Source organism: Anoplopoma fimbria, chromosome 2 (assembly GCF_027596085.1).
Source record: "Anoplopoma fimbria isolate UVic2021 breed Golden Eagle Sablefish chromosome 2, Afim_UVic_2022, whole genome shotgun sequence".
NCBI lineage: Eukaryota > Metazoa > Chordata > Actinopteri > Perciformes > Anoplopomatidae > Anoplopoma > Anoplopoma fimbria.
Genome location: NC_072450.1, coordinates 32,294,526 through 32,311,937, shown reverse-complemented (window position 1 = coordinate 32,311,937; position 17,412 = coordinate 32,294,526). Strand labels below are relative to the sequence as shown.

The window sequence follows — 17,412 nt, the reverse complement described above, 5'->3', positions numbered from 1 at the left end:
TGTATAGTTTATGTAGAATAGGCAGCAATCTATTTTTGCTTTAGATTGCTATTGACCATTTAACCCCAATAAATGGTGGAGGTAGGTTTGGTTATTCAACAGATTACAGCCAATATTATGGTTTATTTGGAGAAGAGCCAATCTATCAAACGGTAATAGAATGGCAGCTATGGGCCTTCTCTCCAGCCACACACTGTGATTGGTCCTTCCGTCTCTATGGTACCCACCGGCCCACTGCAACTGAACTGTAACAACTGACTATTCACGTTCAAGTGAAATACAAGTGTCTCAAAAATGTTACTTAAATTGGCTGCAGAGAAATATATGTAATTTATTTAAATAATTGAAGTTTCTCAATGCCAAATCTTCCAAAATAAAATGTAATTAAGATTTACTTCAATAAATAAATGATGTATCTATAATTATATTAATAGATACTGGATACTTTATGTCCAGGGTGTGACAGTAAAAAAATAAAAATATAAATATATAAAATATATATATATATATATATATATATATATATATATATATAGTACCCGTTTCTAAAGAAAAATATATGTAATTTATTTAAATAATTGAAGTTTCTCAATGCCAAATCTTCCAAAATAAAATGTAATGAAGATTTACTTCAATAAATAAATTATGTATCTATAATTATATTAATAGATACTGGATACTTTATGTCCAGGGTGTGACAGTAAAAAAATAAAAAAAAAAAAATATATATAGTACCAGTCAAAAGTTTGGACACACCTTCTCATTCAAATACTTTGAAGAATCTAAAATATAAAACATTTTCTGGGTTTGTTGAGCATTTGTTTCTTTACCACATAATTCCATATGTGTTCCTTCATAGTTTGGATGTCTTCAATATTAATCTACAATGTAGGAAAAATAAATAAATAAAATTAAGTAAAACCATTGAATGAGAAGGTGTGTCCAAACTTTTGACTGGTACTTTACCTACTTTTTTCTTCCATCAAATGGAAAATTCTATATATATATTTTTTGCAGCTTACAGTTGCTGCCAAAGGACCTGTTTCTAAAGAAAAACATATGTAATTTATTTAAATAATTGAAGTTTCTCAATGCCAAATCTTCCAAAAATAAAATGTAATTAATATTTGTACTTCTATAAATAAATTATGTATCTATAATTATATTAATAGATACTTACTTTATGTCCAGGGTGTGACAGTAAAAAAAAATAAAAATAAAAATAAAAATCTATATATATAATATATATATATATATATATATATATATATATAGTATATATATGTAATTTATACAAAGAAAAATATATGTAATTTATTTAAATAATTGAAGTTTCTCAATGCCAAATTTTCCAAAATAAAATGTAATGAAGATTTACTTCAATAAATAAATTATGTATCTATAATTATATTAATAGATACTGGATACTTTATGTCCAGGGTGTGACAGTAAAAAAATAAAAAATAAAAAGTAAAAATAAATACTTTGAAGAATAAAATATAAAACATATTCTGGTTTGTTGAGCATTTGTTTGTTTACCACATAATATATGTGTTCCTTCATAGTTTGGATGTTAATATTAATCTACAATGTAATCTAAAAAATAAAATGTAAAAAACCATTGAATGAGAAGGTGTGTCCAAACTTTTGACTAAATTATTCCATCAAATGGAAAATTCTAATATATATATTTTTTGCAGCTTACAGTTGCTGCCAAAGGACCTGTTTCTAAAGAAAAATATATGTAATTTATTTAAATAATTGAAGTTTCTCAATGCCAAATCTTCCAAAATAAAATGTAATGAAGATTTACTTCAATAAATGATACTTTATGTCCAGGGTGTGACAGTAAAAAAATAAAAATATAAATATAAATAAAAAAAATATATATATATATATATATAGTACCCGTTTCTAAAGAAAAATATATGTAATTTATTTAAATAATTGAAGTTTCTCAATGCCAAATCTTCCAAAATAAAATGTAATGAAGATTTACTTCAATAAATAAATTATGTATCTATAATTATATTAATAGATACTGGATACTTTATGTCCAGGGTGTGACAGTAAAAAAAAAAAAAAATATATATATATATATATATATATATACAGTACCAGTCAAAAGTTTGGACACACCTTCTCATTCAAATACTTTGAAGAATCTAAAATATAAAACATATTCTGGTTTGTTGAGCATTTGTTTGTTTACCACATAATTCCATATGTGTTCCTTCATAGTTTGGATGTCTTCAATATTAATCTACAATGTAGAAAAAAATAAAAAAAATAATAAAATTGAATGAGAAGGTGTGTCCAAACGTTTGACTGGTACATATTTAAAAAAACAAAAAAAAACCAGTGACTTTAAACTACAATGTGTGTAGTTTGGAGATGTCCTCCAGCCTCCCTCTCATCACTGCACCAGTCTCTCGACAGCATTAATTTATTCACAGCAGCCCTAAAATCTCGCGGTGCTTCCACTCAGACATCTTGCGTTGGACTAAACCTGCTCCTGGAGAACATTACCACTAAACACAGCCTCTCTCTCTCTCTCTCTCTCTCTCTCTACCAACACCAGCACTAACATAAATCGCTCTCGTCTTGCTGGTTGTGAGGCGGACTACTTGTTTCTCCCTCCGCGCTGCTGCCGGGCTGTGAGGCGGTCGGGCCGAGCCTCGCGGTGCCTTTTCCGCGGAGTGTGGACGGTTCTCTCGGTGTCTCCGGGTCTCTGGCCGTGTTGTGCGTCATCTCCATCGCTGCCGTTTGTTTTGTGTTATTTTTTTTTGATTTTTTTTTTTTGCCCTCTCCACTGAAGGAAAAAACCATGGCAACTCCCGCCGCGGTCAACCCGTCCGGTAAGTCGATCCCGAGTGTGTTGTGGTTGGACGGACCGTGTGTGTGTGTGTGTGTGTGTGTGTGTGTGTGTGTGTGTGTGTGTGTGTGTGTGTGTGTGTGTGTGTGTCCTCCACGGTATAAACGGAGAAGCTGGTTTGTTGTTCGCACCGCCGCTGAAGCGCCGACAGGCCGCCTCTCCGCCGCCTCTCCGCCGCCTCTCCGCCTCCAGCATCCTCCCCCTCCCCCACCGGGCCGCTGCTGCCATTACTACCCACAGAGCCGCAGCTAAACGAGCGATCAAGAACCTCCAGAAGAAACCTCCAGGTCGGAGGTTGTGTTTGTTGGACATATGTCCCCTCATATATATATATATATATAGATCGATCGGTTGTTTTTTCCCTGGTTAAAGCGTAGTCCTCTGTGTTTGCTGGGCTCACTGTGATACTAAAGGGTCTGTTTTTGTCTTTATGGTTTCCCTGCAGCACTGGGGACATTTTAACATGTGTTGTTGTTGTGGAAGGGGGACGCAGGGGGGACACCTTCATCTGTGTGTCTCTCATCTGTGTGTCTCTCATCTGTGTGTCTCTCATCTGTGTGTCTCTCATCTGTGTGTCTCTCATCTGTGTGTCTCTCATCTGTGTGTCTCATCTGCGTGTCTCTCATCTGTGTGTCTCTCATCTGTGTGTCTCTCATCTGCGCCTGTTGATTCATTGTTGCACAGAAAAGGTCTGTTCGCTTGTTCGCTTGTTCGCCCGACGTCTGTTCGCCTGTTCGCTTGTTCGCCCGACGTCTGTTCGCCTGTTCGCTTGTTCGCCCACCGCCTTCGTAGACGGAGGATATGCTAAACCCTAGTCTATCTAAAGCTCTGATGTAATAACGGTATGTTATAATATATATATATATATATATATATATATATATATATATATATATATATATATATATATATATATATTTATACCACGGTCTGCGGGAATACTCGATTCTGATTGGCTGCAGGGTGTGCATTAACTCCTGATATACGGACACCTGGACAAGTAGTTCCGTCAAATTGTCTGTTTACCGTTCTCAATTAATGCGCGCTGGCGTATCGTCTCTAAAATTAGTAACCATAACAACGGGACCGCAGTCAAAGCCGTTTACAATTCAAGCCTGCATGAAAGCTTTAATACCTCCCGTTTAAAGTCCTAGCTATGGTTCAATTACTGGAGGAGTGAACAACGTTTCCGTTGCATGAGAACCCAAAACGGGCGTGTAATGGTGGTTCCGGGTATTAGTCAGACTCTCAGGCGTAACTTATGCTTTGTCAAAACTTTATATTTGAATTTAAAACGCATGAAAATATAAATTAATGCTCTTAATTTGGTCACCGTTGGTAAGTGACCGTGGTATAAGCGGGATAATGCCCTTCGAGGTGTCCATTATCAGGAATTAATGGACCGTGGAGGCGTAGAATCACGCCTCCAGCGGAGGACGGTTTCCTGATAATGGACATTATCCCTTACATATATATATATATATATTATACGATCTCTTTACACCTCTCTGCAGGTCGTCATCTAGTAATGCGTTATTGGATAACATCCAAACTTTCAGAATCCTCGCAGCAGAATAGTGTGATCTGCTGGTAAAGTTCGGATGGAGGTCCTCGGTTGTCCATGGGTTTAGTTCTACTAGAACTCCGATGTTGACATGGACCGAGTCCCACAGGAAAGCTCTGGGTCCGTTGCACGTTCACGGATCAACAAAGGAAGTCAACACTGTTAAATGTTTTTAAATAGCGTCATGTTCTCCCATTTTGATTTTTGCTCATATGCATTTTTCTTTTTTTGAACAGCGACAAGCACGAGTCTCGGATCGTAATTGATCATTCACTGATAATCACACATATTCACATAATGCAGTTCATCATTTTAATTTGATGTCCTGAGCCAGCTGCCGTGTCATCAGTTAATACATCACAGTTGGATTTAGTCATCGTCCAAACTGTACTGTAGCAATTGCATGTCACCGTCTGTGGATATGCCTTAATGTTTGTTGTTATTGCTCGCCATCATCGGAAAAGAATTTGTGGCATAAATGATTGCACCCAGCAGATCGTGATCCTCGCCTCTCAAAGAGGAAGTATCTGGGAATAAGAAAAAGAAGACCAAAAGGAGCCGTCCAAACCAGGACAGAGGACAGAGTCTCTGAGACACTGAGACCTGCCTATGACAACATGCCATGCACACTCCACCTCTCACTCTGTGCCACCTCATTGGCAATGTAAATGAAAAGAGAATATAAATAAAGAACTGTCTGGTTATTGGCACCGTGGCTGCATACAGAGTGTTGAGATGAGGCGTTGTTAGAATGAACAATGTACAGAGAAGACCTTGTTAAAAGTGAAGGCGGTTTGTTGGACATGGTAGATGAGAGGACTCTATTCTGTATAGGAGCAGCACAATCCCTCCAGGCCAGCAGCCAACCTACTGCTTTACTGTTATCCCTGCATGCTGTGTGTGGTGACATGTAAGGCCCACTTTGAGTGGAGCGTGCAGTGAGTGCTACGTGCAGCTCCTCTATCCGCTGATGAAACCCGGTTAGAATTAAGTCATGCCTAATGCTGCTGCTGCTGCTGCTGCTGCTGCTGTAGTAGCCAGAGGAGGACAAAGTTAGCCTGCTGATCTGTGATCAGCCGCACTGTTTCCCCGTGGCATGGCAGCGCGGTCAGGTGCGTTGACCTCAGACCAGATACCCGGGGATGTGGGAATGCTGTGTCACTGCAGGATTATCTCCAGCCGTCCGTCACCCAGATCCAATTGGCGTAAGAGCATGTGAGACATGACAAGTGAAATGATCTGATGAGGGCTGCGTGTTAAGAGAGGACAAGGATGATTTCAGGACCATGCAGTTTACAGACTACCGAAGCATGTATAGAAAAATGTCAAGTACCGAATGATTTCTCCATTCTTTGATTTGTCACTCAACAGAAAAATCAATCCACAACTATTACCATAATCCATTAATTATTCAAGTCATTTGTCAATCAAAGATGCCAAACATTCTCTCATTTGTGAGGATTTGCAGCTTTTTTTTGAATTAACAACAGTCCGTTGGTCGGACCAAACAAGAAACTATCAATTGATGAATTGGAGGGATGATCAGCAGCTCAATCGATATGCTAATTGTTGGTCGTAGCCCCAATTTTGTCAATTTTGTGTTGTGATTTCTCTGGTTTGTGCATTTAGGGACTTTGGCTAATTCATCTAAATCACAAAAAGGATTTAGTATAAAATGTGTTAACAACATTTCGGATAGAAAAGTCTTAATGCAGAACAGAAAGTGGGGTGTTTTATTGTACTGGGATGTAGCCAGCCATTTCAAAGAGTAGAGACATTTCTTGTTACTTTTCTACTTACATATGGCAATATCGATATCCATATCTGTCAAAAATCACAATATATATATATTGCTATCTGTAGTAGTAATATACCACAATTCATAAGGGAATTATGGGCGTGTTTGCTACATGAAACCCAAGGTTCTGTAGGTACCTTGGTCTTTGGGTCACTGTTCGGTACGTTTTCGGTACAGTGGGGAGAACAAAGAAAATAGCAGTAAAAATGAAAAATTATTCACACTCAGCAGCTCATAATTGGCACTTATTCACAAACGGTTAAAGCACTCAAATACTGGCATATTGTCAATATCAAACTTCGGTAAAGTAAATGATTTCTGAGTCTGCAATGCTCCATCATATGACTCTGACATGCCTTAGATTCATAATCTGGACTGTAAGCTTATTGATTTTACAGGGCAGCACAACAGACTGACTAAATTCACACGTGAGCGCACATTGTAGCAGGGATCAAGTACGTTAACCCTTTGGTTTGAATGCGTATAGTCTCACATACGCAGTGATAACCTGTAGCATCAGGGACTTAGGCTCCTGATCTGCAGTGGGAGGCCGCCTACATCTGTGGATCTGTCGTTTTTGTTTCTTACGCTAATCGACACGTTCTGGTGATGCCGTCACATCCGGGGAGTCAACGTTTTTGAAGTGAATCCCCAGATGGACCAGCCTTCCGTTTAACTGTTGGCATACAGTTTCACACAATTCGGACTAACCAACTAGCATGCCACGACTCAGCAAAAGCTGAGACAGCGGTTGGTGTGCTGCCCTAACTGTCTCTGTCGCGACTAGAAGACATAAACAGCTGTTTGGGTCACAGGACGAATCAAAAGGACGTCCCGTACTCAACGCTTCAATTCAAACACAAGTATTGTTGCATCCCTAGAAGTAAGCATCACCCACTATGACATTTAGAATATCTGTATATCATATTTAATGATGTCATCGCCCTAAAACTTAAAAAAAACAAAAACATGGCGTTTCATGGGATTGTATTATATTTGAGTCTTCCGTGCTGCCCCCTTTACGCAGAACAAGCGGGGGAGCAAACCGGAATGAAAATGTATCTTTACTCAGAACATTTCTACTTTTGGATACAACGCTCTAGAGGTTTTGGGAAATTAGAGGTCAACCTACAGCAAGCTCACAAGTGGCAGTCATGTCAAATCTATTTCTTACAATAACTTTTTCCCACAAAAGTAATCTCCTGATTATGTAACCATTATCAGCGTTATCGGCTCTTGAATGTTATTCTACAATTGGTATAATAATAATTAGAATAATAATAATAGTGCAGCCTGATCTTTATCTGCAACTGTGCAGAAATACCAGCCTTAAACACAATGATCAACCAAAAAAAAAAGAAGCGCAGCATTCAAATGTTGTTTAAGAATTTGAATATCAGTGTTATGAATAAAGCTTTGAAGCTTCATCTGTTGTGTACCAGCCTACATCGCTGTATATGCTATATGAATATATAAATATATCCATTTTATTCAAAGTATTTGCAACAACACGTTGCTCTGTTTATTAAGCTCTTTGTGTGTGTGTGTGTGCATTCACACAGTGAGATTAAAGCTGAAATTGTTATTGACATTAATAATCAATGTCAATGTTGTATTACTGTTCGAATGGTTTTGAGCTATCAATCATTATGTAAGACTCGGGATATATGTTTATATATATGGTGATATAATATTGTCTATTTAAATATTTTTCTACTTGATTTCAGTGTGTAATATTTCCAAAAATAATGGAAGATCCCTGTTAAAATACCCAGAGTCCATTGTGATGTCTTACTGTTCAAATACCCAACCCAGCTAATCTATAATAATGAGAGTCCAAAAAACTGCTTTGATGAATCATATCAGAATGTTCCAATTCACTGATCGATTAATCAATTGTTCAGAAAGTTTTATGAAAGGGGTATCTGGCAATGACCGTCAGCAGCACAAAAGAGACAGGCAGACAGGATTGTAAGAGAGTAATTATTTAATAGATAAATAATACAGTATTCAATTCAATTCAGTATATTTTGTATAGCCCAAAATTAAAAATTTGCCTCAGAGGGCTTTACAATCTGTACACATGTGACATCCTCTGTCCCGGAACCCTCACGTCAGCACAGGAAAAACTCCCTAAAAAAAAAAAAAAACCTTAACAGGGAGAAAAAAGGAAGAAACCTATGGGAGAGCGACAGAGGAGGGATCCTTCTCCCAGGATGGACAGAATGCAATAGATGTCATGTGTACAGAATGAACAACATAACAGAGTTACAACACATTCAATGTATATGACATAAATTATTCATATAATCACAGTAGTAAGCAGAATAAAGAAGGAAAAAGTTAAGAATACTTATACAAGCAGCAATGACCATGGTGGAATTAAAATAATGATATAGGGAATAGTATTAGTAATGTGACTAATAATAATAATAATAATCGAAGTAGCAGTGGGTGTCAGCCGGGTCACAGCAGGAGACACGACCACGGTCCAGGGACCATAACGATCCGTGGAAACCTGCAAGGCGAGAAAGCAAAAAGGGCTTCTGGGTGGAAGCAAAGCTAATTTGCATTATGGTACAGGGAATGGAAATACTAATGTGACTAATAATAATAATGGTAGTAGCAGTGGGTGTCAGCAGGGCCACAGCAGGAGGCACGACCACAGTCCAGGTACAGCCTCGATTTATGGAAACATGCGAGGCGAGAAAGCACAAAGTCTCCAGGGTAGAAGCAAAGCCTAACAGTGTTCATTTGGGCAGCTATTTTAGATTTAGTCTTAAAACAAACATGTTCAATCGTTTCATAGTTTTAGTTTGACAACTTCTCAAAATGTTTTAGTCAACTCTTAGTTGGGGAAAAGTCGTTATAGTTTAGTACACTTTTAGTCATTTCTCTCTTAATTTTGTTAGATTTATTTTCTTCTTTAGTCATCAGATTGACGATTTCATTCAATCGTTTTTATCCAAAACCAATCATTTGTTATTTCACGTAAGATTTTTATCTTATCATTATATGATGAAAAACACATGTTGGATGATTCAGAATGTGGCGTTGCTTCTCCCAGACTGTGTTCATTAGTGATGCCTGGGTCAGTGAGCCGATAGGAGAGCCAATCAGCACCGGCTAGCACGCAAAAACATGCATTAATCAACCACCTGGATCCCATCGGCAAACCACAAACCTAATGCATTAAAGTAAAACAAGTCAGGAGCTGAGGACAGAGATGGACAGAGTGACGCCGTGTGTGTGTGTGTGTGTGTGTGTGTGTGTGTGTGTGTGTGTGTGTGTGTGTGTGTGTGTGTGTGTGTGTGTGTGTGTGTGTGTGTGTGTGTGTGTGTGTGTGTGTGTGTGTGTGTGATGAGACAGTGATTGACAGAGGGGAAGAGGGATTGGAGGGTGACGAAAATAAGAAAAGTTTTTATTTCTAAACCACATTTTAATCTTAAAATAACATAATTTACCTTTGCCCAACGCTCATGTTAACTCAATAGAGCTTTCATTACTGATTTATATAATGTAACTCCCCAGTACCTTTGTCACTGTAGAAAAACGACTTTTGGCATCGACTTTGTACAGAAGTATCGGTTCTCGTAGTTGGTTCTGTTTTTTAAGTACTGAAGAAACTACTTTGGATATATATGTCTGTGTGTTTGTCCATTTTTTTAAATGCTAAATGTCTGGAGGCTGTTTGATAGACTTGGTGGTTTGGGAAAAGACATCTGGAGGGAAGACAGAAAGGATGACAGGCAGGAGAGAGAGAATAGAAACAACCTTGTCAGAGGGAGAGCAGTGATTGAAAAGGAGAAAGTATGCAACCCCCCCCGGTTCCTCCACACGCTCATTAATGCATTTCACCTCAGGGCTTTTTAGCTGTTGGCTGTCTGAAGATGTGACTGAGTTAAAACCAGGCTTCTGATCCCCGTTAGCTGTACTGTATGTGCCTTTAAGATGCTGCACCAAAGGAAACCTGGAACACTCCCATGCATTTAAAGAAGACAGAGATGGTCATCTTATCTTAGTGATGGCTGTGGCTTTAGCGCTCCACGCTATCACTTTAGGTCCATTGTGCTGAGGGACAATAACTGATAACAATAGCTAAAAGAGATAGTATATTGGACTTAAATTCCCCATGTGACAAACTCTGGAATGGACACACTGTTTTTTGAATGACTTTAACATATGTTCAACGATTCTGTACTTAGTAACATCTCTTTTCACTTATCTTATAGAACATACAGTAAGCCAATATCAACATGTCAGCAATGAGCCAATATGGGGCTGACCAACAGTATTGGAAATCAACGTTTTGCCAGTTTAAAGTTCTTGTACAGCTGCTTAACATTTGTTAAGTTAAAGAGTTTTATAGAAAAAGGAGGAAAATAATTTTATTGCTACTACGCTTCAGACAACAGCCCTCGCTGTTTGACAGAGCCAGGGCTGAGTATGAACACACAACTTCCTTATCACTGAACAGACAGCTAGCAGACAGGGAGGACATATCAATACAAGTGTATTGGATTCAAATCACAGACTTTTATCTTATTATCGTTAAAAATCTAAATCAAAATGATTGATCATTGTGAATTATTTGATTATAACATCATTTTTTACAACCCTGTCTGCCAAAATGATGGATGAGAAAGTCTAATGCAACCGCCGCCTGTTAACGTAATGTGGCCTGTTGTCAGCCAGAGCAGTGGTGAACGGTTTCAATGTTGATACACAGTTCATCACAAAAGGTGAATAAATGGAACTCCCTTATATGGAGCAGGTGTTACACTGAATGGTGAAGTGCACCATGGGTTGTAGCCCACATTTGTGTGTAATACAGGGCCTATTTAGACTGGTAGGAGAAAGGCAGCAGTGTTTGTGTGCTGCTCCTGCCAGGCTGAATGAGCGCACTGATTGTCAGATGAAGAAGCCGTCTCCACATCAGATAACGCTAGTTTAGAGCCGTGTGTTACTCAAATCCACTTCATGAATGAATGATGGAAGACGGCTCCTTGGACTGCCCTGCACTGCTGTGTGAGCGGGCTTCTCTGGGATGCACGGAGGGGGAGGAACGCTCACTGTATCAAATATTAACTGTGTTACTTGGTGCACTGGGGCATAGCGGAGGGCCTGATGGGCCTATCCATTGCATCTGACTAAATGAATGAGTGAGTCAGTGTGCAGAGCGGAGACATGGAGGCCAAACAGCCAAGCCAATAGAATGTATCGGTGTATGAGCAAGGGGGAAAACAATGTGTTGAGAGAGAAGAGGTAAAAAAGAGAGGAGGACGAAGGTGAGCTGGAATATATATTATATATATATATATATATATATATATATATATATATATATATATATATATTTATATATATATTATTTATATATATATAATATATATATATATATATTTATATATATATTTTATATATATATATATATATATATATATATATATATATATATATATATATATATATATATAATCCCTCTCAGTCATAATGACACACAACGAACAGCCAGCATGCATTTCACCGTCATCATTACTACATACACACTTATGTGTGTATGTACGTGTGCATATTTCTGCTAATTAGAGTACTTTGAGGTTGACATAACAAACATGGATGACGTTCTATTGCTAGAGGAGAGCTGACAGTGGAACGTCATACATGTTTTATGTCATGTCAGTGCTGTCAGTGTAATGTTTCTCGCCTCACAGATGAATAGATATGATTCGTGTTTTTTGGTGCGCGTTGAACTGCTGTATTGTCAACTCAACTCCATTTTTATTGTTTACTGTTTTTGTGGACTGGTCGTTTATTCTGTTGAATCATTTCAGTAATGACGCCAAAATGATCCTTTTGTTAATACCTTTTCTACCAAGCCCTTTTGTTCATTTAACAAAATAACCCAAATGTTGTAGAAATATCTACATATGTTTAGACAACACATGTCATCTAACAGTATAACATTAATATTGCAATAATGTAAATACCCAAAGTCACAATGTGACATTTATTTGACACTTCTCTGTTCTCAGTTCTCTGTCTCTTCAAGAATAACTATCTCATGGTATCAAAAAATAAAAAATGCTGCCTGCATAGAGTAGATCAAATATGCCTTAGTGCACTGCCGTAACCTACTGTTTACTCCTCAACACGTATTCAACACTTTGGTAATCTATAGTGTATAAGGCAGGGTGCACTGGATTTCTAACATAAGACAAAGAGAATGGGGCACAATAATGGTTTTATCTCGATTGTCAGGGATGTCGGTACAATGGATGGACCCAAATGCAAAGAAGAGGCAGGCCGGTAGAATTTAAAAAAACTAAAAAAAAAAGGAAAACTAGCTTCAATAACAAAAGCTGGAACCGAAACAATGACGGGGCAAAGCAAAGTACAAAAGAAAAAAAAACTGCAGGTGACATTAGCGAAGCCATACAGTGTTGGATCAGAAGAACAGGCTAACAAATGAAAGCTAATCACTGAGCCAATCGTTTAGCTCAGAATGTATTTTAAAGATTTAGACATTTCTTGTATTTCTGTTCAAGAACAATGTTTTGTTTACATACTAAGAATAATAAAGCAATGTCGATTCTTTTCCTAATTAATTCTCTTTTTCTCACCAAATAATCAAAAAGAGCTGATAAGAGTACACCATAATAATTAAAAAAAGCTGATAAAGTACTAGTGTAAGTACTAGTGTCCATAAAGTACAGTTAACAAGCTCTTAGTGTCCAGAACTAGTGTCCATAAGAGTACTAGTGTCCATAAGAGTACTAGTGTCCATAAGAGTACTGGAAAGAGTACTAGTGTCCATAAGAGTACTAGTGTCCATAAGAGTACTAGTGTCCATAAGAGTACTAGTGTCCATAAGAGTACTAGTGTCCATAAGAGTACTAGTGTCCATAAGAGTACTAGTGTCCATAAGAGTACTAGTGTCCATAAGATAAGAGTACTAGTGTCTTAAATGTCCAAACAAAGTGTACTAGTGTCCATTTACTAGTGTCCATAAGAGTACTAGTGTCCATAAGATAAGAGTACTAGTGTATTAAGCTGTTAAGAGTACTAGTGTCCAAGCAGATAAGAGTACTTCTTTTCAGTGTCCTCCTGGGCATAAGAGTACTTTAGTGTCCATAAGAGTACTAGTGTCATAAGAGTCTAGTGTCCATAAGAGTACTAGTGTCCATAAGAGTACTAGTGTCCATAAGTACTAGTGTCCACTAGTGTCCATAGTGAGTACTAGTGTCCATACTGATAAGAGTACTAGTGTCCAGTACTAGTGTCCATAAGAGTACTAGTGTCCATAAGAGTACTAGTGTCCATAAGGATAAGAGTACTAGTGTCCATAAGATAAGAGTACTAGTGTCGATAAGAGTACTAGTGTCCATAAGAGTACTAGTGTCCATAAGAGTACTAGTGTCCATAAGATAAGATACTAGTGTCCATAAGAGTACTAGTGTCCATAAGAGTACTAGTGTCCATAAGATAAGAGTACTAGTGTCCATAAGAGTACTAGTGTCCATAAGATAAGAGTACTATGTCCAAGAGTACTAGTGTCCATACTAGTGTCCAAGAGTACTAGTGTCCATAAGAGTACTAGTGTCCATAAGATAAGAGTACTAGTGTCGATAAGAGTACTAGTGTCCATAAGATAAGAGTACTAGTGTCCATAAGAGTACTAGTGTCCATAAGAGTACTAGTGTCGATAAGAGTACTAGTGTCCATAAGAGTACTAGTGTCGATAAGAGTACTAGTGTCCATAAGAGTACTAGTGTCCATAAGAGTACTAGTGTCCATAAGAGTACTGTGTCCATAAGAGTACTAGTGTCCATAAGAGTACTAGTGTCCATAAGAGTACTAGTGTCCATAAGAGTACTAGTGTCCATAAGAGTACTAGTGTCCATAAGAGTACTAGTGTCCATAAGAGTACTAGTGTCCATAAGAGTACTAGTGTCCATAAGAGTACTAGTGTTGATAAGAGTACTAGTGTCCATAAGAGTACTAGTGTCCATAAGATAAGAGTACTAGTGTCGATAAGAGTACTAGTGTCCATAAGAGTACTAGTGTCCATAAGAGTACTAGTGTCCATAAGAGTACTAGTGTCCATAAGAGTACTAGTGTCCATAAGAGTACTAGTGTCCTAGTGTCCATAAGAGTACTAGTGTCCATAAGAGTACTAGTGTCGATAAGAGTACTAGTGTCCATAAGAGTACTAGTGTCCATAAGAGTACTAGTGTCCATAAGAGTACTAGTGTCCATAAGAGTACTAGTGTTGATAAGAGTACTAGTGTCGATAAGAGTACTAGTGTCCATAAGAGTACTAGTGTTGATAAGAGTACTAGTGTCCATAAGAGTACTAGTGTCCATAAGAGTACTAGTGTCCATAAGAGTACTAGTGTCCATAAGAGTACTAGTGTCCATAAGAGTACTAGTGTCCATAAGGATAAGAGTACTAGTGTCCATAAGAGTACTAGTGTTGATACTCCTAACGATACCTTAACACCAGGAGAGTGAAAACAAAGCACAGGTAAACTAACGAGGGCGAGACACATTCTCAACAAGGCAGGAAGTAAAACCAAGAGGAGAGGCTTTCAAAATAAATCAGGAAAACAGATTATACAAAGCCCCCAAAATCATGGCATGATTAACTTTTCATCTTCATAAATGAAAATAAAACCTGTGATCTACTGTAAGCCTTGCTGCGTCTAAAGATAATCTCCTTCATTGATCGGAACTGGTGACATTAAGCCTGTCTTTGCTGATCAGCCTGTCCACGTGGCTGATTATGTTCCACGATAACGGAACCCTCTCCTAGTGCGTCCCGAGTGAACAGGATCCTGTCAAAGAGCGGACAGCAGAACAGTGTACACCATTACACACGACGTTCAATATATTGACAGTAATTGCTCTAATGGTAAAACCCCCTGTATGTGTAACGGTCGTCCTGTGTGACGGACACCTCTGCTAACCCAGATGTCTCCTTGTATCTTCCAGAGATGGGCAGTGAGTTGCCAGGGACAGTGGCGATGCCGGGGGCGGTAGGAGGCGGCCAGGTGAGGATGGGAGGAACTGTGCCAGGCCGCGGGGGCAAGAGGAGATCAGGAGGGTGAGTAACCTGCTGTGGACACGAGCCACTACAAACACAAACATTATTACAGCACGGTCTGAATATATATATATATATATATATATAATATATATATATATATATATATATTTATATTTTTTATATATATATATATTATATATATATATATATATATATTATATTTTTATATATATTTATATTATATATTTTATTATATATATATATATATATATATATATATTTATTTATATATATTTATATATATATTTATATATATATATATATATATTATATAAATATATATATATTATATATATATATATATTTATATATTTATATTTATATATATATATATTTATATATATTTATATATATATTTATTTATATATTTATATATATATATTTATATATATATTTATATTTATATATATATATATATATATATATAGCTGGACATTGTGTGCCTAAGTGAAAACCCTGCTTGTGGCTAAAATATTTGGAAACAAAAATACCCGTCTGACACAGCCAGCCTGGCCTTTCAAAATGCAAATTCTTGCAAATGAGCTTCGTTAGAAACCGAGCGTCCTGGTTCAGGTTATTTATTAAGCTGGTAGTGCTCTGCTGTTCAGTGAGCACACTGGTTAATGGGGGCAACAGGGTCGCTCTGGATGAGTTTTTTCAGTCATGATACTAGGAGACAAAAACAGCCCCTTAAAGAAAGAATAATTCATGTTAAAACTAATTTAAATATGAACTAAACCCCTTTATACAGCTGGAAACCAATGGATATGGGTATGTAGGTGTGTGGTTGATGGATTCAGGTCCTGATGCATAGCGCCTGCCCTCTACTGGTTGAAACACAGCTATTGCAGTTGAATTCTCAGCTATTTGCTGATCTGGATCCATCAACTTCATTTCAGTGGACCAGAGCAGTACACGGTACATTAGTCAAGGCAGCTAAAATAGTTAAAATATTTGAAATATATGTTATGCTCCTTTTTCTGTATTGCATCACTTCTCCAGTACAGGGGATGTTCTGTAGAAAAACATTGGATTCCTGTCAACATTCTCTGGTTTATGAGTCATGTTTCAGAGGGAGTTTGTTTCAGCGAAAACACCCAAAGTCCGTTTCTTTTCTTTTTTTTGGGGGAGAAAAGACAGCAGTTAAGTGTCAAACAGGCCTCCTTCTGGGGACAGGGGGTAGCATTCACTCCACTCACAGCTTCGGTTCACTCATTTGGTAAATCATTATAAAAAATAAGTTACATTTCAAACACTTGTGAATTAAGGGGTTCTGACCCTATGGAAAAGCAGGTGAAGTCATGGAAATTGCAATCTCCAGGCTTGGAAAAATAAATAAACATTCATGGAAATCTGCTTCTCAATAGGCCGACCTGTATATGCTGTTCAGTTAGAAAGATCTTTATCAGTAAAATAATCCGTATACGTTTGAATTGATTAGACAGAATGAATTTGTTTCCTAGCATACTGCATATGTATCTTTTGACTTTATGAAGACGATGTTGTACTGTTCATGTAGTCTTGATTTGGGTGTTAACAGCAGTTAACTTTCATCAACAAAAACAACAATTCACCTACAAATCACACTTTTCTCCAAATTGACCAGATGTGCACTGGAAAAACAATGACTGAAAACAGGAACTCTTGTAGTTCCTTAACGAGATGATGAAAGGAACCTTTTACAACGCACCAAACAAGGGCCTGGTGAATGAACTCTTTTTTTTCCCCATGATAATTAACCAAACCTGGGCTGAAGTCTTGATCTGTTGCATAAGAGACGGATAGAGTGTTTATGGTATTTGTGGGTTCGAGTGTCAGCTCTTCACTGGAGGCCGGACCAGGATCTCTGTCAGCTCAGTGACACCTGACACTCACAGGTCTGCTTAAACAGATGATTCTTCAATTTATGAGAGAATGTTCTAGTCAAACAGATGGACAAAAATAGACATAGACTTGGGTTGCAACTAACAATTATTTTTCCAATATCAATAACTTACAGATGTGTTTCATTATTGGTTCTATTGAACCCAAGTTGACATCTTCAAATGTCTTGTTTTGTCCAACCA

General features: G+C 37.5%; 1 protein-coding gene across 1 annotated transcript in view; it reads left to right on the top strand.

Moving 5' to 3' along the window:
- Positions 1-2,579: 2,579 nt before the first annotated feature.
- Positions 2,580-17,412, top strand: part of arnt2 (aryl-hydrocarbon receptor nuclear translocator 2) — a 58,155-nt gene continuing 43,322 nt past the window's right edge. Inside the window, 2 exon segments of the mRNA XM_054618178.1 lie at positions 2,580-2,858; positions 15,232-15,343. Coding sequence (XP_054474153.1) covers positions 2,828-2,858; positions 15,232-15,343 — 143 coding nt within the window. The 5' untranslated portion in view covers positions 2,580-2,827.